The sequence below is a fragment of the Monodon monoceros genome, unplaced genomic scaffold (assembly GCF_005190385.1).
Source record: "Monodon monoceros isolate NGI ecotype Baffin Bay Population unplaced genomic scaffold, NGI_Narwhal_1 Super_Scaffold_14, whole genome shotgun sequence".
Taxonomy (NCBI): domain Eukaryota; kingdom Metazoa; phylum Chordata; class Mammalia; order Artiodactyla; family Monodontidae; genus Monodon; species Monodon monoceros.
This window is the reverse complement of record NW_021703770.1, coordinates 68,178,285-68,201,927: the sequence shown is the minus strand read 5'-3', so window position 1 is coordinate 68,201,927 and position 23,643 is coordinate 68,178,285. Positions and strand designations below refer to the sequence as shown.

General features: G+C 41.8%; 2 protein-coding genes across 7 annotated transcripts in view; one reads left to right on the top strand and one right to left on the bottom strand.

Moving 5' to 3' along the window:
- The window catches only part of CLVS1 (clavesin 1), a 225,284-nt gene extending 206,822 nt beyond the window's left edge, over positions 1 to 18,462 (top strand). The window contains exon 8 of the mRNA XM_029223172.1: positions 18,067 to 18,462. Within this exon, the coding sequence (XP_029079005.1) occupies positions 18,067 to 18,154 (88 nt within the window). The 3' untranslated portion in view covers positions 18,155 to 18,462. The remainder of the gene's footprint in view (positions 1 to 18,066) is intronic.
- The window catches only part of ASPH (aspartate beta-hydroxylase), a 252,441-nt gene that overhangs the window by 21,678 nt on the left and 207,120 nt on the right, over positions 1 to 23,643 (bottom strand). Inside the window, exon 24 of one of the 6 annotated variants that reach the window (XM_029223167.1) lies at positions 19,156 to 22,092. The exons of 2 other annotated variants lie outside the window; for them this stretch is intronic. In XM_029223167.1, the coding sequence (XP_029079000.1) occupies positions 21,942 to 22,092 (151 nt within the window). In that variant the 3' untranslated portion in view covers positions 19,156 to 21,941. Of the gene's footprint in view, positions 1 to 19,155; positions 22,093 to 23,643 lie in introns of those variants that run through there. 3 more of the 6 variants (XM_029223165.1, XM_029223171.1, XM_029223166.1) reach the window with 3 other exon arrangements.

Sequence of the window (23,643 nt, the reverse complement as noted above, 5' to 3'; positions counted from 1 at the left end):
GGGATTCCAGTCTCATTCAGCTCATTAATTTTCCAAACAAACATTCGTGTCTCAACCCTGGAAGAGGAACTCCTAGCCTGATGATGGTGGAGCCATGGTTCCTTCTCAAAAGCCCAGAAATTACCACAGGCAGAAAGGCACATTTTCTTTTTCCTTGTACAGTGAGTGAGCTGAATGGGGCCTCACAGCTAAACCCAACCTGTGATGCAGGCGCACCAGCCACCAAATCAGACGGAGTCACTTTGAGGAAAAGCAGAGCCAAAGTGACTTTGAAGATACACAGAGTGGTATAGAAGCCTGGCCTTATCCATTCGATAGGTATTTAGGGAGAGCTCCTCTGTGCTGAGATCACAGGCCCCTGTACCTCATGGAATCAAAAGACCAGTGTGAGCAAAGCACCTCAAGGCAAAAAGTGGCAATACCGCAGCACCCACGTAGAAGAGCACACATGTAACATTTTAGTTATAAATTCTATACCGACTTTCTAAGTTGGCATGACACGGCAATGATTGTGCTGCCTTCAGTGTGTATTTACGTGTAAAGATGTTTGTTCCCAGGATTATTTTTTTAGCTAGAGATAACACCATTCGTTAGTCAAAACTGGCAAGTTTTGTCATTTCCAGTAATTTGGGGGGTTTTGATGCAGCCTGATCATAGATAAAGTTTGGCTGAGTATATGCAATAACTCCTGTTTTCATTTATTTATTAAACCTTTAGAACTTATTAGGAATCCAGAAACTTGTTTGTAGAGGAAGAGGCCTTAAAGACCTGAGCTGCACCTTCACTCATGCCAGGAAGGAGTGGCCCCAGCTTCCAGAGAAATGGTCCACATCATCCAGCCTGTATACCGGGCGATCAGAGGGGCCAGTGCTTTGGGGTCTTGTCCAGCTACACAGTGGAAGGACTGCTTTTGATCCCTTTGACAAAACGCCTTCGTCCCTATGTTCCCTAAAGTCCTCTCCTAGATCCCACATGGAAGAAGTAGGACAATGTCAAAAGACATTGCGAGCCATCTGCTTTTTTGGAGGGAGTGGGGAGAGGGTGAGGGAATGCTTGGATCAAGTTCAGATTTCTGAGCCAGAAGGAAATTTTTGGCCATGTTGTTCCCTTTTGGGTCCTGCCTGGATGGTTAAAAAAAAAAAGTCGTTCTAACTGTTTTCAGCTGTCAATAGAATTGGCCATGACCTTGGTGATCTTTCAGCATGTACTCCTCGTTTTATAGGGTGAATGTACGCGTTTGCTGGATAACCACTCATTTCCGGCAGAAGTAATACATCATCATGAAATACAACCCATACGAAAAGAATGAGGGGTGGCGGTGTGGAAACAGGAGGACCCTTGTCTTCTAAGCACTTGGGGCAAAAAAGGGCCCATTTTACTGTGTGGCCCGGGAACAGATGTTCCATATGGAGGTTATGTTCAGTAAAATTACACAATGCGTCATTTCTTAATGAATGCCCCACAGTCCCTGCTGCCCTGTAAGTTGTCTTGTGACTGGTTTATAGCTCAAACAGGATTGAACTTCATACTTTGGGGGTGTCACTCCTCTTCAGGCAGCTAATGCCTGACATATCGTCACTTCTAGAAGCAAAGACCTCATGGGTGCGCCACACGTGCCTGGTGTTTTATGTCGGTTATTGGATACTGAAGTGTTGCGTGGATGCTGACAGGAAACTGTTAACATATCTTAAAGAACCGAGAAAAATAGCTGCCTAGTCTCATCATTACTTGTGCATCCGGCTGAGATGGATGTCCTGCTTTTATACAACTTTGCTGGGGCAGAAATGGGGGTGGTGGTGCATCTCCTTGCAAATGCATCCTATAGAGCCATGCAACATTAGAATGGAAGAAAATCTACGATGAATTCAGTCCATAAGGACATGAATGAGGCCAGATAAAATATGGTGGGGGGATGCCGCGTTCTCCTCTTTTTTAACGAATGACATGACAGATTATGAGATAAAGAGTTCTAAGCTCCTGGCAAAGCCAGGAAGTAGGGTTGAATTAGAGGAAAATGAACAGACGTGGGTGTGACTGGGTGTAGTTTCAAGTGCAAAGTGTTTGGCTACTCACAGTGTCTGTTCCGAAAAAGACTCCTGTTTGCTGAAGACTCATAGTCAGATGCAATTACTTGGAAAGGGAGATGTAGTCTAGGCAAGAAAAGCAAAGAAAGCTTATTTCTTGTGAACATATTGCTGTTGGTGGACAAACATTTTGCCTGATTCCAATAACGCTGATGCTGTGTGTACCCAACATCTAGCTAGCAGTGGGTCTCTCGTATAAGTTTTAGTGATCGTATATGAAAACAAATATTTGACATGACACGTGATAAAAATCTCTTTGAAGTGTCAATCATAAAAACAATGCGCTGCTTGCATAGAGAATTTCAGCTCCTTTTCAGGTTTAGGCAAACCTGCTGTAGATCCTATTTGGGCTTAAATTATCCAAACTGCAGTGTTCGAGTTCTCACGTCAAGGCCATAAGTGAGCATTGTTGAGCTTTCAGCATCTCATAGGAAACTCCTTCAGGGCCCCATTTGGGATGCAGCTGCCTGTGTCCCTGTGATGACGGCGATCAGCCCCGCTGGCCCGGCTTCCCTCTGCTCCACTGCTCTTCAAGACCGGCCTCAGGGGCTCCAGGCACGTGTCACCGCATCCTAACCGAGCCGCTTGCTTCAGCTTTGAGACTTTGAGGCAGTGTTTACAGTTCTCTTCTTCTCACTTGCCTTTTTTTCCCCCCCAGTCTCCCCTTATGGGGCTAGATGTGGGTTCTGGTCACTTCCTTCCACTGATTTTTCTAGTTATGTGATGTTAGGCACACGTGGAGTGTTGGCTGTCTCAACTCTAAAGTGGATATAACCTCAGGGGTCGCTGTCAGAGTCAGATGGCAGCAGGGGGAGACAGTACCCAGGACGTCCTACAGAGGAACAGGATGGTAAGTAGTAGCTTTCCTTCTCCAGCATGGTTCGTAAGGATTTCCAGTTTTTTAGAGTTTTAACTTCTTTCCCAGTGGAAGTTTCCCACTAACGCTGGAAATTCCCAACTCCCTAAGAGAGAAGCAGGCAGTGACCAGGTGTGGTGGCCTGAAGGGAGATGCCTTGAATTCCGGGTTAGGAGTCAGCCTTACGCTGGCCATCTCCCTCTTCTTTGCCTTAATGTGTGCAGAGGGCAGGAATTTTGTACCCTTGGAGCCCTGCACCCAGGACGGTCATGCACAGTGGGTGCTGGACACAGAAGGCAAAGTCAGGGTGGGGGGAATTAGCGACACGGACCCCCTGCCTCTCCTCCTCTCTGTCTGCCAAGAAGGTCTAGGCTTCATAGGAGCACTGATTTTCCACTCACCAACCCGTCCTGGTGTTAAGCCTGCCCTCTTGGGCTTGGATAGCAGTTCTATCCTTATTGGTCTTTATTAGTGTTATTCCTTCCTCTCTGTCCCTCTAATCTAACTTATTATCCATGGAATCTTAAGTGTAATCTTTAAAAATCATAATGATGCCACCCCTTTGCCCAACATCCTCTACAGACTTCCCACTGGTTCCCTGCATTGGATAAAGGCTGCTCCCCTTTATCACAGGCCCCTGCCACATTGGCTTCTGTCCACCGCCTCCAGGGCCTCCCTGCTCCGAGATGTTCTCCCCTGGCTCGTGGCCCACACTTTCATCAGGGCTGGCTTCTCCACCCACAGCCCTGGAGGGAGTTCTTCACCCTCCCCGTCCCAAAGACCCCTCCCTTCCCATTCTGCTCTCCTCTGTCACTGAGCACTGTTTTCATTAAAAAAATTTTTTTAATATTTATTTATTTGGCCGCGCCAGGTCTTAGTTGCGGCATGTGGGATCTTTAGTTGCGGCATGTGGGCTCTTAGTTGGAGCATGTGGGATCTAGTTCCCTGACCAGGGATTGAACCCAGGCCCCCTGCATTGGGAGCGCAGAACCTTAGCCACCAGACCACCAGGGAAGTCCCTGTTTTCTTCTTAATAGGGATCACACTCCCATAATCACACATCTGTTGGCTTATGTATTCAATCTCCCTTCTATAGATTATATACCCTCTCAGGGCAGGGGCTGGGCTGTTTTATTCACCAATATGTACCCCGTGCCTCACAAATACCCTAGTATATAATAGATGCTCAATGCACATTTTCTGAAGAAGGAAGAAAGAGGGCAAGGAGAGAGGCAGGGAGAAAAAAGGAGAAGGGAAATAGGAAAGAAGGAAGGAAGGAACTGTATGACAGTAAATGCTGTTAGGAACAGAGGACTTTGTAGAGTGATGAGGTTAATTAATAGTCAACCACGCATAATGGAGTAAGACAGTATCATGGTCTTATTTGTAATCAATGTTTGATCAGAATTTGAAATTGTCTCTACGGGTATCTATAACTAACTCCTTAGTCTGATTATTTCTCCTAGTTACTGAATTTTCATTAACAATTAACTTTTATAATACTTATCTTTTTGAAAATTTTGTTCATTTATTCATTCAGCAAATATGTATTGAGGACCTACTAGACACCAAGACGTAGTACAAGATAGAGTCATTACGAGACCAGGATCTACATCAGATTCTGTGGGTTCGAATCAGGAGCCACGTGACCTGAGTAGCTATCCCTCTGTGACCTTGGTTTCCTCTCTCCAAAGGGAAAAACTATTAGATCTGCCTTATTGTGCTGTGAGGATGAAGTGAAGTGTTAGCTGCTGAGGATAGAGTGGTTGGAAGGGCAGACCCTGCCCCTGCTCTCTGAGTCCACAGCCTATGAAGGGAGAGAGACTTTAAACACATCACTGTACAAACAGCTGGTTTATTCTCACCAGGACAAGTGCTTTGACAATGACGATGTACCATGAGGTGCATCTTGAGGGTCCTAATCTGGTCTGGGAGGGGTGCTGGTCAGAAAGGGCTTCCCTGAGGAAGTGACGCATAAACTGAGACTTGAGGGTTGAGAAAAAGGTTCCCAGGTGAAAGGAGAAGTGTGGAATTGGGGGAGCAAACACCCTGCATTTGGAAGGAGCAGGGTGGTTCCTGGGACGACTGTGTTTTACCAATTATAAGATGTATTTTTTTAAATTAAAAATTTCTGAAATCAGGACCTGTCTTACAAATGATGACATCTTAGATTCAATGAAATACAGAATTAAAACGAAAACAAGAACAGAAACGCCCGGAGAGGTTGGAGAGCAGAAAGTAAGACGAGAAGAGGTGTGTGTGGGGCATGTAAGACCACATAAGTCTTGAGAAGGATGTTGACCTTTATCCCAAGAGCAAAGGAGAGTCATGGAAAGGTTTTAAGCAGGGGAGTGACATGAATATATGAGTTTATGAAAAGGCTCACCCAGCCTTTTGTGAGAAGTATGAATTGGAGTGAGGGATGGTACATGCACGGAGACTGTCTGGGGCTCCCGCAATAGTACAGGCAAGAGATGGCGGTAGTTGGACCAGGGCTGTGTGAATGGAAGCAGAGAGAAGGTGGACTCAACGATATTTAGTGGGTCGAATCAACATGACCTGATGATAAAGTCATTATGGGGAACAGAGGGAAGAGATTTCAGGAATGACTGGAGGTCTCTGGCTTGGGTAACTTGCTGGAGAACATTTCTGCTTCCCAAGATAGGGAACTTGGAGGAGGAACTGAGTGGGGAGAAGGTCAGTAGAGCAGACTACCCCATCCTTCCTGAAACTCTCACTCTACCCCCTTGGCTTCAAGGAAGCCACTTCTGGTTCACCTCCTACCACTGTGATGTTCACTCTGGAGCTCTCCTCCGTTCCCGTGGCTTGCATCCCTTTATGCCTTGGAGCCCCTAACTTATGTTCATTCTAGAATATTCTCCTCTGAGCTTTAGAACCATATAGGCAGCTGACAACTCTCACTGGATGCCACACAAGCCCTCACACTAACCGTGCCCAAAACTGAACACATAACCTTCTCCCCAGTCTTGTTGGTTCTACCCACTGAACACAGATCTGGATGCATTACTCTAAAATCTGACTTTTGTGCTATTCTGAAACGTTTAGTTGGAACCAAAGTATAAAACAGCGATCCAAATTGAATCACAGTAGTCGTTAATCTTGGTGGAGAAGCATCCTCACTAAAGGAACAAGACCCCCTTTCCCCAGGCCCTCTCTGTCACAGTGCCCTGATTCATTTGCTTCCCAGCACTTCTCACTTTCCAGAAGTTTCTCGTTTGCTTCCATCTTCCATGCTCATTGTCTGTGTCAGCCCCACTAGTCACGCGAACAAGGCTTCTCTGACTGCATCAGTCCTGTGGTCGAGCACTTACACTGATGCCCAGCTTTGAGACAGCACAATCCTGACTTTCCAAGGGTGTTTCCAACCTGTGTGTGAGCTGTTGACACTGAGTCTGGGCAACTCTCTGGAATGAGAGTATACAGAGCTGCCAGAGTGACAGGCGTTTTTATATTAATCTGTATCTCTTCCATGTGAATACCTTGAGGGCAGAGATATTTTCCCTTCCTTATTTAGCATATAGTACATCCTCAAAACTTTTTTGTTTTAACATCTTTATTGAAGTGCAATTGCTTTACGATGATGTGTTAGTTTCTGCTTTAGAGCAAAGTGAATCAGCTATACGTATACATATATCCCCATATCTCCTCCCTCTTGCGTCTCCCTCCCACCCTCCCTATCCCACCCCTCTAGGTGGTCACAAAGCACCGACACGCTCAAAACTTTTGAAAAAATTTATTGTGTGACATGAACACGGACAAAATGCGAAGTGGGAAAGCAGGATTGCTCAACTTTGAATTTCCAAAATGTTTTCCTGCCCCTTGAAATATTTTCCAGATTTGAAGGCAGATTTTCCTAAACCGAGAGCTCCTCCCCAGTGATAAACTTGGCATTTCATGAGCTCTTCTGACTCTTTAAGATACTGCATCAATGAGTGAACAGAAGCAGGAATCTGGTTTGAATGAGCCACACCTGACAAATCCTTACAGCTCTTCTTGAGGTAGATGAAAGCAGATTTCCTTTTAGGCGAACCTGGGATGGGAAGGTTTCTTACTGCCCCACAATTATTTAGCCAGGTAGTGACAGCTCCAGAGCAATGCTTTGAAAATTGTAACGTGCGTCCAAAGCACCGGGATCTTGTTAAAATGCAGATTCTGATTCAGTGGGTCTGGGCTGGGCCTGAGAATCTGCATTTCTCACCAGCTCCCAGGTGGTATGGGTGCTGCTAGTCTGGGGACCACACTTTAAGTGGCAAGGCCCTAGACTGGAATATTTCCCCACATGCCAGACTGGACACAGATGTTCCTGGACTTATTCCAAGGGTTGTTGAAAAACTGAGCCTTTCAGGTTTTGAGAATTTTTAAAAAATAGATATGATTAAAAATAGAGAATTTTAATAGATTAAAATTAATAAAAATAGACAGTTTCTTATCCCCATGCTATAGATCAAGTAGCTGAAGCCCACGGAAGTTAAATGATTTAGCCCAGATCACAGGGCTGGTAGGTGGCAAAATACTGTAAATTCAGTTCTCTTCATTCCAAGCCCAATGCTCTGTCTCCTTTATCACATCTGTTCTCACACTTTTGCGTATTCCTTCCTCCCTCCCTCCTTTCTTCCTTCCCTTTCCTTCCTTCCACGGGGGCTTACAGAGCACCTTTTTGGGGCATTTGCCTTTGCGCAAAGCACTGCAGCTGTCTTGGATGTCTGTTCCCGTTCCCGCCAGCCCGGATTGTACCCTGTCTTTAAGACACAGTTGAAAAGCAACTTACTCTGTCACACTTTCATGTACTGTGCTGTCCCCAAACCCCATTCTGAGTGGGGAAGCTACAGCTACTCAGGAAGAAAACTGATATTCAGGCTAACGTAGTACTATCAAAGAAGATCCATTAACGTCCTGTCATTTAGATCCATTTAAGTCATCTGACTCAAAAACAGACTTACAGAAGGTAGTTTTTATCGAGAGCCCTAGCCATCCTTTTCAAACTCAGGTGGAATGAGTCATCCTCATGGTCTCAGCTGGTGGCAGCCTCTGGCATTTCTCTACCTGCTTCAGAACACCATATTCTAGTTCTGGCAAAGGAACTCCACTGAGGCTGTGCACCATCCATTTCACAGGGAGAAGAAGAATTTGGAAAAATTAGGGATGCTCTGAAAGTGCCTGGCGGCTCTTTGTGCCCGTCTAATTCTAATGAAAGATGAGTGCGTTCAAAGCAGGGGGTGCCAGCACCTGTAGCCGTTTGCTGTGTTGCTATTTTAAGATAGGATTGGTAGTATTAAAAAACTCTCCAGAAATACCTGCAGGTTGAAAATGTACTATTTGAACCATCCTCTGAGTGCTCAGGACACCTGAGTCCACATCAGAGTTATCTATAGCAATGCATTCTGTTTCTCAACATTTTGGAAACCTGCACACACACAGAATGTGCGCTCATGGCAAGGACAGTCATCTGGTTCAGCTACAGACTGGTCCTAAGACATCTGCAGACCTCACTCTGCTGCCTGGGGTTCCTCTGAAGGAACACAACACACGCTAATTATGACCTTGAACACTCTCATCCTCAGGGGCACTAGGGCAACTCTGCTTAAAGGAATGCTTTGGGAAATTGCTCGGTAACATTAAGAATATTTTTATAATTAAACAATCCTCTTCTCTATATCTATTTTCTAAATTTGCATTCTTTTCTTTGGTTTTCTTCAAGAGGGCAGGCGAGGGCTGCCTCTGTTACCAGAAAGACTTCAGCTGTTCATACTCAGAGATCATATTCAGAGAAGTGTTGGTAAAATGATGTCTTTCCAACTGAAATAATTTCTCCTTGAAAGAGCTCCAAGAACTTCATTGTATCTTTTATCTCTCACAGCCCTCTAGAGAATGTGGTAATATCCTGTCCTCATTGTACCAGTGAAAAGCTGTGAGTTAATATGACAGGGATGCATCGTTTCATACAGAGCAATAAACCGGTTTGCAAATAAATGAAGTGGAACCTCCAACTGCAGCTGCCAGTTTCCACTGTGGCCTTTCCTGGTCTTTCCTTCCATTCCTTCCTCCTCGTCTCCAAGTTCCTGGCCTGATTTGTCTTCTGGCAGCTGAGCTCTGTTCTCAGATAATCTTATCTGCTCCCTTTCTCCATCCTAATGGACTCTCCATGTTGGCTGATATTCCAGTTCTGTAGAGCTGTTCCCAGGTATCTGGGTGAATGCTGTACACTTCAAAGAAAGGATCTTGAAGTGTTATTAAATTCTTTGCTGGTCATTATAGATGAAGATACGATCGTACAACAGGTAATTATTAGAACACTTTTTTTCCCTGAATGAAGTTCTGCTATTTTCTTTTCTGATTTCATCATTGTGCCTAAAATAAAGTTTTAATACATAATAGATGATTTTGTTAGCCACTGGCTTCGTCGATGCCAATAGAAGAAATGTTTCTCTGAGAACTTGAATATTAACAGTTCTGGATGTATGTTAGTATCCTTTGGTTTCTTACCAAGTTGTAGGTATTTCTTGTACAGTATAGCATAGTGTTTAAGAATGTGGGTTATAGAGTCATATTTGGGTTCAGATTCTAGTTCCACAACTAACTGTGGAAACTTGAGCAAATTAATTAACTTTTCCAAGGCTCAGTTTCCTGATCTGCAAAACAGAATTAACAATACTCACCTCAGTGGAGAAAAGGGAACCTTCCTACACTGTTGGTGGGAATGTAAGTTGGTGGAGCCACTATGGCTATACCATAAACAGTATGGAGGTTCCTTAAAAAACTAAAAATAGAGTTACCATATGATCCAGCAGTCCCACTTCTGTGCATATATCTGGAGAAAACTCTAATTTGAAAAGATACATGCACCCCAGCCCAGTGTTCAAAGAAGCACTATTTACAATAGCTAAGACCTGAAGCACCCTAAATGTCCATCAACAGATGAATGGATAAAGAAGATGTAGTATATATACACAATGGAATACCACTCAGCCATAAAAAAGAATGAAATAACGTAATTTGCAGCAACATGAATGGACCTAGAGATTATCATACTAAGTGAAGTAAGTCAGACAGAGAAAGACAAATATCATATGGTATCACTTATATGTGGCATGTAAAATATGATACAAATGGATTTATTTACAAAACAGAAACAGACTCACAGACGTAGAAAACAAACTTATGGTTACCAAAGGGGAAAGGACCGGGGGTTGGGATAAATTAGGAGGCTGGGATTAACGTATACACACTACTATATATAAAACAGATAACCAACAAGGACCTACTGTATAGCACAGGCTCAATATTTTGTAGTAACCTATAAGGGAAAAGAATCTGAAAAAGAATATATATATATGTACTGAATCACTGTGCTGTACACCTGAAACTAACACAACATTGCAAATCAACCAATACTCACCTCAGAAAATTATTGTGAGGTTTAAATAAAGATAATGCAGGCTAAATAATTAGTGCAGAACCTGGCATGAAATAAGTACTCAATAAATGGTGTGGTTGTTATTGTCGATGGCCACGATGAGATGATGACAGTAATTATAATAACCAGCCTTGGGGATGGGAAACTCTCCTGTAGGTGATCATTCTAAAAATATCCAATTAAAGTGTGTGTTGAAATCTTCCTTTCCAAAACATTCTGAAACTGATTTCAGATGTGACAAGCAAGATTTGCTGAGTGCCAACTGGAATTTTTCTGCACACTGGAAAACCCTTGGTGGCTCCAGGTCAGATGGGAGCTACTCTGCAGCAGGAAACTGTGACCTGTGGACATGTAGCAAGAAGTTTCTTTAAATAAACTAAAACGCTTTACAATGACACAGGAAAATCGTTATTAAGTAGCACCTGGCAGCTCTGAATTCAATATTTAGAAGCTTACGGAAATAAAAATATTTTTAAAAGGTAAATCTTTTTGACTCATGAAATCTAAGTGTATTGGGCATACACAGACTTCAGGAAAGGCTTTCCAGGTCTGGCTAAATTTTGTCATTTTTAGTATTGTTATGCTTTTCTAGAAGGAGGTAAAGACAAATGCTGAGATAGAGAGGAACTTAGACTATCTGAGCAAATTAGCTTAAAGTCTGAATTGTAGAACTTTGAAAAATGACGTCTAATTATTTTCAAGAACTAATGGGTGATTTAACCCAGTCTCCTAGACTTCATGAAGTCTTGGGGTTAAAAATAGCACTTTGTCTGAGATCATTTTACAGCTGAAAAATGTGGGATCATAGAAGCCAAGTGAGGTGTTCCATAGAGCCCTAGTTAGTGACAGCAAGTTAGTGACAGGGGTGATGAGAAGAGGCATTGAACTCCCAGTCTAGTTCTCTTTCATCAGCTCAGCTCTCCAAGGACCCTTACAATGAACAGCAAAAAACATCTGTAGTGGTCAAAGTTAATATTAATTTTGCTATATGTTCAGAAAGGACTTATTTCTTTCACTTCAAGTAGGTTAAATTTCTTCCTAAAGTCTTTTCATATTATTTATTCATTTAGAGGTAAAATAATGGTATGTGTTCACTCTCATCTAAAGGATAACAAATTAATGGAATCTAGACTGATGAACTTTCTTTCTGTTTAGAATTCAAGCAACGACAGCGATACTCAGAAAGCAGCTCTCATGTCACCTCGGGCTTTGTGTGTGTCAATGTGAGGATTAAATGAGTTTACACATGGAAAATAACTCAGCACAGTGAATATTGGCAATGACAGATCATAATGTTGTTGCTGTGGCCCTTTGGGATGACTATGAATTTCTAAATGAGGATTAGTATATTACTCTGGCTCAGCTACAAGTGTGATGGAGGGAATGAGGTCTTAAATAACATGGCTGTCCAACGGAAATATAATGTGAGCCGTACATGGAATTTTAAGTTGTCTTGTAGCCACGTTACAAAAGTAAAGAGAAACACGTGAAATTAATTTTAATATGTTTTAACCCAATGTGTACAAAATTATAATTTCAATATAATTTTAAAAGTATTAGTGAGATATTTTACATTCTTTTTTTTCCATACTGTCTTTGAAATCCCATGTATACATTATCTTTACAGTCCATCTCAACTCAGACCGGCCCAGTTTCAAGTCCTCAGTGGCCACATGTGGTTAGGGCTCTGTGTTGGACACAGCTGCTCTAGTCCTATGTACACGTGAGCCCAATTTCATCCTTTCTGAAAGTGCCTTTTCTCCTGGCTCTGTCCTCCTTGCTATAAGATCAGTACCCATCATGGTTAAATAGAAATACGTTATACATTTAAATTTGAGTTATACCGCACATAGGCAAGACCTGAGTTGAATGTTTGGCTCACTCTAAAAATAGTTCACTTAAAAAGCAATAGAATATTTCTTCTTCTTGGACTGGTTTCTTTATATTTCAGTAAGTTGTGGCTAACTATATTGTCAAAGTAGAGGGAGGTTTACTTTTTATTTCTTTACTTTGATAGGGAAAAGCTTTGCTGACATGAAAAATACTTAGGTTTACCTTTTGTTAAAGTGCTTTGTTGATTTATGATTCGTGATTTATTTACTAGTTCAGTAAATATTAATTGTTTCGTGTTGCCTGAAAGTATGATTCTAATACTGAAGAGTTTGGTAGCTGGACAGAAGAATACATGTGTTACAACTATAACTTACGACTCCTTATCAAGGACATTATCAAAGGCATTACAGTAGAAGGAAACCCCATATTGCTTTACATAGTGGAAAACAACAACAAATAGATGTGCTGAAAGCTACATAAATAATTGTTAATCAGATGGGAACTTCTGTGTTACTTCTGAAAATTATAGGATATAAAGTAAAATAATCAGGTTAGCTTTCATGTGGAATAGTCGCATCACTTATTTTGAAATTCTAAAATATGAGTCTGGATCCATTCTCAAATCTTAGTCGCATTTAGTGTCAGGTTACCTGACACATCAAGCAGGACACACAATTTTCTCTTGTAAGTTTAATCATGAGGCTATGGGAACTTGGAGTTGAATTCATGCTTTGTGACCCAATGTGTAAATGAACTAAATATTCCAGGCCTTAACTTTCTTATCGGCAAATGCGGAAGAATAACAAGGGCTAGAAATGTAGGAGCACATAACAAGCTGACACTGGGCTAGACACCTTACTTGCTGTAACTCATCTAATTCTCATCACCCCCATGTCCCAGGTTGTGGGCACTATGCTATTTCCATTTTACACATGAGGGGGTCGAATTTGCCCAAGCTCACAAAGCCAGCAGTGGAGCCATCATTCAAGCCCAGGCAGGAGCTCCTGAGGGAACTGCCTTGATAATTGAACGTACAGGGGAGAAATAGAGGTTAAACAGAATTACTTAGAGGCATCTTTAAAAATATCTTTAAAAAAGCCCCCACTCTTTCTGTTTAGAAGTTCTTATACAGGTTCACTAAGATATTAGGCAGTTCTGCACTATTCCACAAAACCAAGCCCATCACTAACTTTAAGAAAGAAAACCAGAAGTATGGAATACTTCCTGATGAAGTGATGAGGTTGGTCCCTGGAAGAGAAATGGGGAGGACCTGAGTTGAATGAGGGTTTGACTAAATTGCCTCTGAGGTTCCTTAAAGCCCTGGCCTTCAGTGACTCTAGGTGAATGTCTGGGGTTGAAGGGCGGAGCTCCTGTGCCCTTATTTGGGGTCCACAAAGCCCAAGCCAGGCCATGGCAGTTCATTAGTAAGAAGAATATGTGGTGACAGCTGTTGAGATAAGGTAGCTGAGTGAAGTTCTGCAAATAAGCCTCTGACTGAGAACAGAACTCTTAGTTCAACTGCAAGTCTGTGCAGAATGGACTAGCTCATGGTGAACATTTTCCGTCTTTATCTTGTTCTTTTTGGAATTTAATTGCCTTTGGAATCAGTAAAAAATAAACCATGGCTATAGATGTTTGATGACATGCAGTGGAGAAAGTTCCAAATTTTGGAGAGGAAAAGGGGAAGGTAGAAAGAAGAAAGGTAGAGAGAATGGGGGTGGCGGGGGGGAGAGAGAGAGAAAGAGAGAGAGAGAGAGAGAAAGAGGAGATATAATAGCAGGAAAACAAAATGTGGCTATGAAGGCAAGAATGAAGCCTTTGTGAGGGTAGTCTGCTATAGCACAGATGATGATGGCTGAGATAGCTCAAATAACTGCCCTGCTTGCCCTTGGGGTTAAGCTGGCTTTCAGTGTTGGAAAGAGGACCCAAGGGAAAAGTCTGAAATGTTTATTTTAGCAGAAGTGTTAATCTTCTTGGGAGAAAGCAAATCCACCGAATGGAGGGATTACCACTGAGCGTGATCTGGGCAACAAAGTCGCAAGGCAAGTGGTCCTCCAGTTAATGCACAATTCCTGAGCTCTCTGTTTACAAGTGGTGGAGACATTTCTATCAGTGAGCAGTGGATCGGTCTTCCCAGAGAGTACTGTGACTCAGCTAAATGGACTGAGGGCAAGATTTAAGAAAGGTGTTTCTCTTGGCTTTATTTATACTAGATTTTGAAAACAGCAACATATGCTTTCTGTTTTTCCAGTGAATTTCAAACACTTCATAATGAGTGTGTTCCTTATATCAAATGTTCATTGTGTGACCAGGTAAATGGAATCATGTCATGCTGGGAGTAAAGAGGCTATGGTCTCCTTCTAAACAGGAAAAAAGCAAACAAGGGGAAAAAATGTTGTGTTTGGTCCCTCATGGTCGGTGCCTCAGAACTGTTCAATTGTTACTCACCACTCACCCAAGACAAACAGTTTGTTGGCTGAGATAACAAAACTAGCATTCTGTGTCCCTGCTGTCAGTATGGGTATTAAAAAAATCCCAAATAGATCCAAATCTGATGCCAAGTGGAGGGAAGAGTCACCTGAATAAGGACTGTGAATGATGTCACTGGGTGAATGACAGCTTTTTCCTTCCTTCCTTTCCTTCTAGAGCTAATGCCTCCCCTCCCCCAAATGCCCTGTTCTCAGGGTGCCTATCACAGTAATCCCATACCTATCTGTGCATTTATGACTGGGTAACTGAAGCAATATTTCCACTAAAGAATAAGGGGTTCTGAACATTTTCTCACAGTCCCTGGCACATAGCAGAAGACATTCACAAGCATTTCTTACCATGAGTGAGTGGAAATAAGTGATTGTTGATTGAAAGTTCAATATTTGAGAATTTGTTGATTTTTTTTTTTCCCATAGTGGCTCCCAAAATAGGGGAAGGGAAAGTTTGGAAACAAATCCAATACTCGTGAAAATCACAGAAAATAATTTGGATGGATAACAAATTTCTAGATCCAAAAGGATAGAGATACAGTGGTAATATGAACCAAATTAAAGAAGATAAAATACTCAACCACGCACTTTCAAGATGGGGGAGAAACGACTTCACAGCAGCATGTGTAAATATAGCTAATATTTCCCTCGGCTTTATTACGTGAGTGCCAGAAAGGTTAAGGCAATTCTAGGTGCATTTTCTATGCTTCAATAGAAGCATACAAAAAAAGAAGAAGAGAGGAAGCAATAATTTCATTCCATTTTGAGGTGACGTCCTGAGGGCAACCAGCTGATGAAGAGATGCGGGAGAGTGGTAATTTTAGAAACCTTGGCTCAAGAGGAGTTTGGTTAGTTTTAGTGTGGGCAGAGAGAGGGCTGGAGAGCACTAGAGAAATACTTAAAGGGCTGTTACGTGGACCAGATGGATTACACATACTCTGGTGGCTCCAGCAGACAAAACCAGAAGCAGTATAGAGAAATTGCAAAAAGACAGGCTTTAGTTCAGTGTAAGAAAGAACTTTCTAGGAGAGCTCCTCCTCTACGAGCATGGAGGAGTAGATTTCTTAAGTCAGATACATTCAACAAGAGGCTGCGTGGCCCCTGACTGAATATGTCCTAGTGGGTTAATCTAGTGGGTCGCCAAGGTCCCTTCTAACTCTGTGGCTGTGATTCTCTTGCCATGTTGTAAAACAAAGCCAACTGGCATGAAAGTAGAAGAATACACTTCAGTAATAAAGGACCGGCCTTGAATATCCTTCATCTTCACCAGGGCCTGAAGGGCAAAGCAGTTAGGCAGCTGTCCAAGGTGCTGCATGGAGTGGCCTGTGTGGGCAGTTCTACTTCTCTGTTTTTCAGTTTGTTTTCATGCCTTCTGGGTTTTCAGCTTTTCTTCTTCTTATATAAATCAATTACCCCCCTACACGTGTATGCGTGCACACACACACACCAGGCCTTATTTAAAAGCAAAGACAGAAATATGTAGGCAATGTGTAAAAGAGCTGAACTACACTACTACCTGGGGCTTCTCTGCCCTGTCCCAGAAGCAAACGAATCCATTTCATTTTCAAATGTTAGACTTGGTACCTAAAGTTGGACTGTTTGATGGGATTGACATTTAGAGTAGCTAAAAATCTCTGCAGTGTTAGATAGACCCAGGAACATTGCAAGGGTGATATACCTGTCCTGTTCTCTATTCTCTATTTGTGCAGCCTTTCCTATGTTACTTGATTTTTTTTGTCCCTTAGTTTTTCCCACTCCCCAGATGGAAGCAATAATAGCATCACTCCTTAGGGGTATGAAAATGAAGTAACTTCATGCATGTAAAGAAGTTACAACTAGACCAGGTGCACAGACAGCAAATATTAGTGTTATTATATACTGTGTTTGGGATCCTCAGATTTGACAATTGGCTAGAGGGACTCACAGGACCCGGAAATGTAGTTACACTCACAGTTAAGGTTTCTTATAGCACAAGGATACAGATTAAAATCAGCAAAGGAAAAAGGTGCACTGGGTGGAGTTCAGGTACACTGGACCACTTGCAAGCTTCCAGTTTTCCTCCCGTGCAGTCACACAGAGAGAGCTCAATTCTCTCAGCAATGACGAGTGACAATACATGCACAGTGTCATCAACCACCCACCCATGCCTTGATGCTCAGGGTTTTGGGTTTTATTGGGGTGGGGGGGTGTCCGTCACATAGGCATGCAGAGCATGTGTGACTGACCTTAGCTACTCGGTCTTCAACTCCTCCACCTTCCCCAACAAGAAGTCCAACTGACAGGGTGTGATCCAAAGCTCAGGCATACAGAAAGAGGCATTCACCATAAATCACATTGTTTGCATAAACCATTGAGGCGTGGCCCAAAGTCTAGGCATACAAAGACACTTTATCAGTCAGGATACCCCCAGGGTTCAGAAGAACCAGTCAAGGGACAGTCCTGAAGACTTTTGGAATGTGGAGGGTTTGGGCAACTCAGGCCTACTGAGTTAACCATTTACTGCACATATATGTAAATCTTGCTTATTTGAACAACCCAATTCAACCATTTTCTTAATGTTTTGAATGGCTTTTTTTTTTTTTAGTATGTGAACGTTTACTGAATGTCTACTGTGTGCATAGCTCTTATAATCTTCTCTCCATAAAGCTAGAAAATAATTTCAGTTTCAATCATGTTATAAACACAGGAAATTGTTATTACTCTAGTATAAAAGGACACACCAGAAACTAAGGTCAATGCCATTGTTGGAATAATGGTGATAACAGAGTGCCCCATAAATTCTGACTACAAGTACATGTCAAGTGCTTTAGGTATAGTATTAGTTTTAGTCTTTCTCAACAACGCTGGAAGGTAGGTAACAGCTCTGCTTTACAGGTGAGGCAATAAAGGTCCAGGGCTCTAAGAACTCCCCCAAGACTCCTCAGTCAGTAAGGAGTCAAGAGTACACTGACCATCTGATTCCAAATCTCATGGTCTTAACATCATACATGATAGTTTCCTATGACCTTGAGAAACAAAGGCTCTCAAAAATACTTTGAAACATTAAAAATCCAACAAAATTTATGAGACTTTATACATCTCAAGATCCACAGAATGTTTAGACAAGGGGGCAGAGTTGCGGCTAGAACACGTGTTCATTTTACCAAAAGAAGAGATTCCTGCAAAGAAGATTCCGAGATGCCTCGCTCCCTCAAAATGTGGTGTAGAAGACACAAAAGCAAGGAAAACAGAGATACAAAAGGGGGGAGAAGTTATATAGCTATTTTGAGTGTCCTGGTTAATAAGGGGGACATAAAGTCTGAATGCCTTACAAGATTCCAAAATGGCCGACACCATGACTTATTTGTAACCATATATTTCTCCCTCTCCTGCTATTAGATCTCAGTCTGTGGTGGAAGCTGGGACCCTGAAACATGAGGACAAGGGAGAGAATGAGAACGCTCAGCCACTCCTGGCTCTGGACTGAACCCTGAGCCACCCTGTGCTCCGAACATCGCCAGCCCTCAGTGCTAGCAGCCACCAGGAAGCACATGTGCAACTGACCCCACAATGCGTGCGTTCGGCTCGACACGAGGGCCTCCTCTCCTGCCACCCAGTAATGACTGTCACCAGCCATTGGTCTAAGCAGCCAAAGTTGAACAAAGACTTGAGAGATGCTTGTTTTTTCCAATGAGGGAATTGGAGGATGAAGCAAGGCAGTTATGGAAACAAGATTCCCCCCATCCCACATTTATGGTATTAAGTGAATTGAAAAGAGAAAAACTAAATCTGATGCACACATTTCATTAGGATAAGGATCTTTCTGAGGCTTTGCAGAGACTCTGTCCAGTTTTTGCAATTTAAGGTTAAGTGCATTTCCAAGTAGATACATAAGAATTAAACTGTGCAGACACAATTGTCAAGTTTAATGTAGTGCAAAGCCCCAAGACAATAGTATCTCCAGTGATTTCCATTCCTATATTGAAATACTTTCTTTGACCTCATCACCAGCATCAAATTTCAAATTGTTCAGCCTAAGAGCACGTTCTCCTAGGTCTGGCTATTTGCAGAGCTTGTTGTTGTTTTTTTTTTTCATATCCTGCGAAAATGATTTTGATATCACATCTTTGATCAGGCCACCAGCTGATTATCATGAGCTAATTTTAAACAAAGACACAAACTTAAAGATCTCTATTTCATCTTAGCAATGTGACTTCCCACAGGGGATGTGTGTCTCTAGAGGGTGGGGGGGGGTCTCATTGAACATATATGTCACTGATTAATGAATCCATTCAAGTTGCCTCACTTGGGTCACTAGAGAAAAGAAAAGTGCTACAAAAGCATCACACCGCTCCCCACGTCCCCTCACCTCCTCTTGCAACCAGTTAAAGGTGTGGAGAAAGGGCCTGGCTGTTGCTGAGAGGGTAGGTATCAATCATGGAGGAAGACCCTTAAGGATGGTGAAATATGAAAGAACTGAAAATAAGAAAAGACCAGGAATGCAGGATGAAATGCCAAAGATCACTATATTTCTTTGTTTATTATCCTTAGAAATGGAGTCCCCAGCTATCCATTCAAAGGAAATCAGATAAAAAATAAGCAGATTATCATAAGATATGATATCCTTATTTGTGCCATGTTTCCCAAAACCAGGTGTATGTTCTTAGCTATCTCTTATTCTCCCAGCCATCTGCATGACATGGGCCTTCATTAGTATGACCAGTTGGTGCTCAATGTCAAACAAAAAATATTTTAGTTGATAATGAGCAGTAAAATATGATTTTACACGTTAAGTACTTGGGAGGGTTAATTTGTTGGCTAAAAAATTCAAAGGAAAGAGGTGATTCAACCGGCCATAATCACCCTCAATAGATACTAATCTTAATCATGTATTACGTCTCTTTCTCAATGGATCTAGTGTTTTAATTTTTTTCTACTGGTAGAAAATAATAACAGAAGTGATTTTTGTATTCCACCCTTGAAATAAAATTGAAAGAGAATTTAAAATATTTCTCAACCAATTGCATCACAGTATAAATAAAACCAATTCATTTTGTGTAGACATTTCAAATAACAAAAAAATAACACTGAAATAATTCTACCAATGCAATGACTGACACACTTTTCTTATATACCACAACATAGGGAAGAAAGATGAAGAATTAAAGCGAATTGGAAAACCCATTTTATTACTTGAGTTTATAAAATAGTTGTGGGATCCAGTATTTCAAATGCTACTGGAGTCTATTATGGCCAACATTTTGCAGCAGTAATAGCTCTGGCTTTCCAATCGGCAGTATTTAGAATCCTGTAGTGACCCGATTTTAAATACCATACTATAATTACTAAGTTAAGAGCTAGTTTTGACTCTATTCCATGATTTCATTAAACGAATCAGAGATGATGGTTCAACAGTGACAACTTACACTTTGAATTTCTTTATGTGTATGCAATATACATACAAGAGCCAAATTCAGTAAGTGACATGAATGTTACCACACGAACACTAGATTGTATTGTTCTTTGTCAGTCATTTCTTCTGTTCAATAAATACTGAAGGACACAAAATTCTTTTTTATTTTTCAAGAGTTTGCTTTTTCTTCTGGATTTCGGTAATTAATTTTGACATTTTTCCTCACATGCGTCTTCATCTATTTTAGTGAGATTTTTCAACATTGGCAAAACAGAAGGAAAGAGGACAGATATTTTACAAACTCTTTGACTGGAAGCTGAAGTCCTTAAAGACAAGCAAAGGGGGTTCATTTCAATATTATAGAATGTTTTCTAAATAAGATAAAGGAAGCATCTTTCTTTGTCCTTCAATGGAAAAGAAAGCACAAGTGTTTTTTCTACCTGCGAATGAAATCTGGTAACCTATGTGTCATTTCTCCAGCATTTTTGTTCATATTGGCTTAAAATTCAGTGCATGAATATCATTACATTCTTATAGCTAACATTTCTAGTTAGCTTTGATTTAAAAAACACAAAATTTAATGCATCAATATTCCACTAAATTAATGATGTGGTCATCTTCGGAACGAGTAGGCAACTGTTCTTTCTATGCAGTAGGAAATTTTAAAGCTGAACTATCAATAATGATTGCCATCTCAAAGTGAAGCTCAAATGGCAGAAGTTTCTCAAGCCAGGGAGATGTCAGAGTCTTCCAAACAATTTCAAAGAGGAAAGCGATTTTTACATCCTACACGCAGGACAGAGATCCTGGCATATTCTTGGTCTTCCGCTCTGCCATCCTTCATAGTTTTACAAAATTTTGATGGGAATCCTTTCAACAACCTCATCACTCACAAGGATCCCCAATAGAAAACACTCTGGATTCCAGCCCTGTTTCATAGACGCAAAGTGACCAGGAGCCAGGTGTCCTAGCAGCCCCCTATCTACCTGATCCCAAGAGAAAATTTTCACTTGGAGAAATTTTACTTTTTGTTTTCTAATGCCTAGTGCTTGACATCAAAAAAATTTACATGCGTCATTGTTATAACTCATTACAAAATGACTCCAAGTCCTTCTTCAGTGTAAAAAGTTCCTCTTAGAAAGAAATACCATTTTGACAGTATCTCCACCATTCACATAGCGAGGAGAGAAATTAAGACATGAGCTCTTAATGGTGACAAAAAAGCAAAGAGACTCAATGGGTAGGGAGCAGTACGGTTCATGAAGACATTGGCCTAATTATGTCTTTCTCCTTTGTATTAGGAAAATAGAATCATTTTTTCATATGAGTGCCTTTTACTAAAAATAATTAAAAGAGGGACGTCTGAGTTCACCAGGAAAGTTATGATTAAGCAGAACTAAAGCGTTTATACAGCTTGCCATTAAACTCAACAAAAAAGTAGCAGTGTGTGATGACAAAATCATCCTGCTACCCTAGAAAAATATAATTGCATAGAAAAATTACAAACTAAAGCAATCCATTTACAGTTTCTACATATACTCTCATTTACACTGATTTTGCCTATTCTAAGTGGAAAAAATATCTTTGGCCGGCAAGGTAGAAGCTATCATGGGTTCACCTGGAATACAGGCATCAGATGGGGGCTGTCATGGATGAAATACCGCAGGTATTTTCTAAAAGAATTGCAGCGAGGCATATATTCCCTTTAGTGTCATCCAACCCTCGGAGGAGGTTTAGAATTTTTCAGGCTGCAAATCCAGGGAATTAAGGGCTGTGGTGTTTGAACGTCTATGCCCACATCCAAGGTGACTGAACCAGAGAGGCAGCCTCTCTCCAGCGTGTCCTGAGCCTGCACAAAATGCTAAATCGCAGGAAGGCTGCGTCTCTGATGGGGTGTCAGCTCGGGGTGCCACACATCCACGATGAAGATCAGCCGGAAAGACGTGGCATCCTGCCACACCTCATGCTCAAAGGAGTCATCAAAGATGAGCACCTTGCCTTCTTCCCATGTCCTAGAACAGAAAAGCATGGAAGCCTGTGATTCAGATGCCTGAGGATCAATCCACGTCTGTGTTCAGGAAGGCTCTCTCATGATAACCTTTGCAATAGGACCAGGTAAGTGAAACACAGGATGTGTTCTTTCCTCGGTGATTAAGAAAGAATTTCAGGATTCTTACCATGAACATCAGCTTTCGTGCTCAGCACTGAAGGTATACAAAAGGCAGGAGACTGGTGATAAGGGTAAACTTATTCTTGGTACAAACCTAGGCAAGGCTTGTTTAGTCGGGCGAGCACTCAAAAGTGTGCCCTAGTGGCTCATTCCCAAGGTGACCTCCCAGTCAATGGCTCCATGGTATCCTCCCTGGCATTTCAGAGATTGGTGTGGAAGTACAGACAGTGACTGGGTCTCAGGCATTTTGATGTCCCATAGGCATGGTGTCTGTGCATCTCCAAATGATTCTCTTTTCAACCCATTCCATTTGTTAAAGTTCCATTTTATGGAAGGGCAGATTGTTTATACTCCTAATGTTATACGCTGTGCAAGTGGGCTATCCATGGAATATTTTAAATGAATGCTGCAAAACATCCTTTAGGGCTGACAGCACTACTTCACAAGATATCTGTAGAGGAGCTAAGATCTAAATATGGTTAGTCTAAATAAGACAGTCGAGAGAGTAAAATGCAGGGCGCAATCATACAATGACTTTCAAACCCAAGGAAAGTTTATTATTTTTGCTAATGTTTTCTTCTTTTTCGAATAGGTATTAATTGTCAATATGGTAAATGCTAAGTTATGTTTCTGAAATGAAATTTTTACTAGGAAATTTTTTCTAGATATCAAAATTCCTCTCAAGTATTTAAAATTTTACTTCCTGGATTAGCAAATAATTAAAATTATAGGAGGAAAACGCTAGCTTGATTTCAACCTGTTGCATTATCATAAAGAAGTTTTCCTTAGGGAAATGATTTGTCTTTTTATGTTCATTACCTGGTGATTAATCAATATTAAATTAGATAATGTTACACACGGCAAGCTTTCTCAACCTTGGCAATACTGACATTTTTGCCAGGTAATTCTTTGTTTTGGCGGCGGGTGGGGGCTGTCCTGTGCTCTGTGAGACGTTTAGCAGCACTTCTGGTCTCCGCTAGGTACTAGTAGCACGCCCTTACAAACTGTGACAATCAAAAATGTCTCCTGGGCTTCCCTGGTGGCGCAGTGGTTAGGAATCCGCCTGCCAATGCAGGGGACACGGGTTCCAGCCCTGGTCCGGGAAGATCTCACATGCCGCGGAGCAACTAAGCCTGTGCGCCACAACTACTGAGCCTGTGTGCCACAACTACTGAGCCTGTGCTCTAGAGCCCACAAGCTACAACTACTGAGCCCACGAGCCACAACTACTGAGCCCACGTGCCACAACTACTGAAGCCTGCGCACCGAGAGCCTGTGCTCCACAACAAGAGAAGCCACTGCAATGAGAAGCCCACACACCTCAACGAAGAGTAGCCCCTGCTTGCCACAACTAGAGAAAGCCCGCGCACAGCAACGAAGACCCAATGCAGCC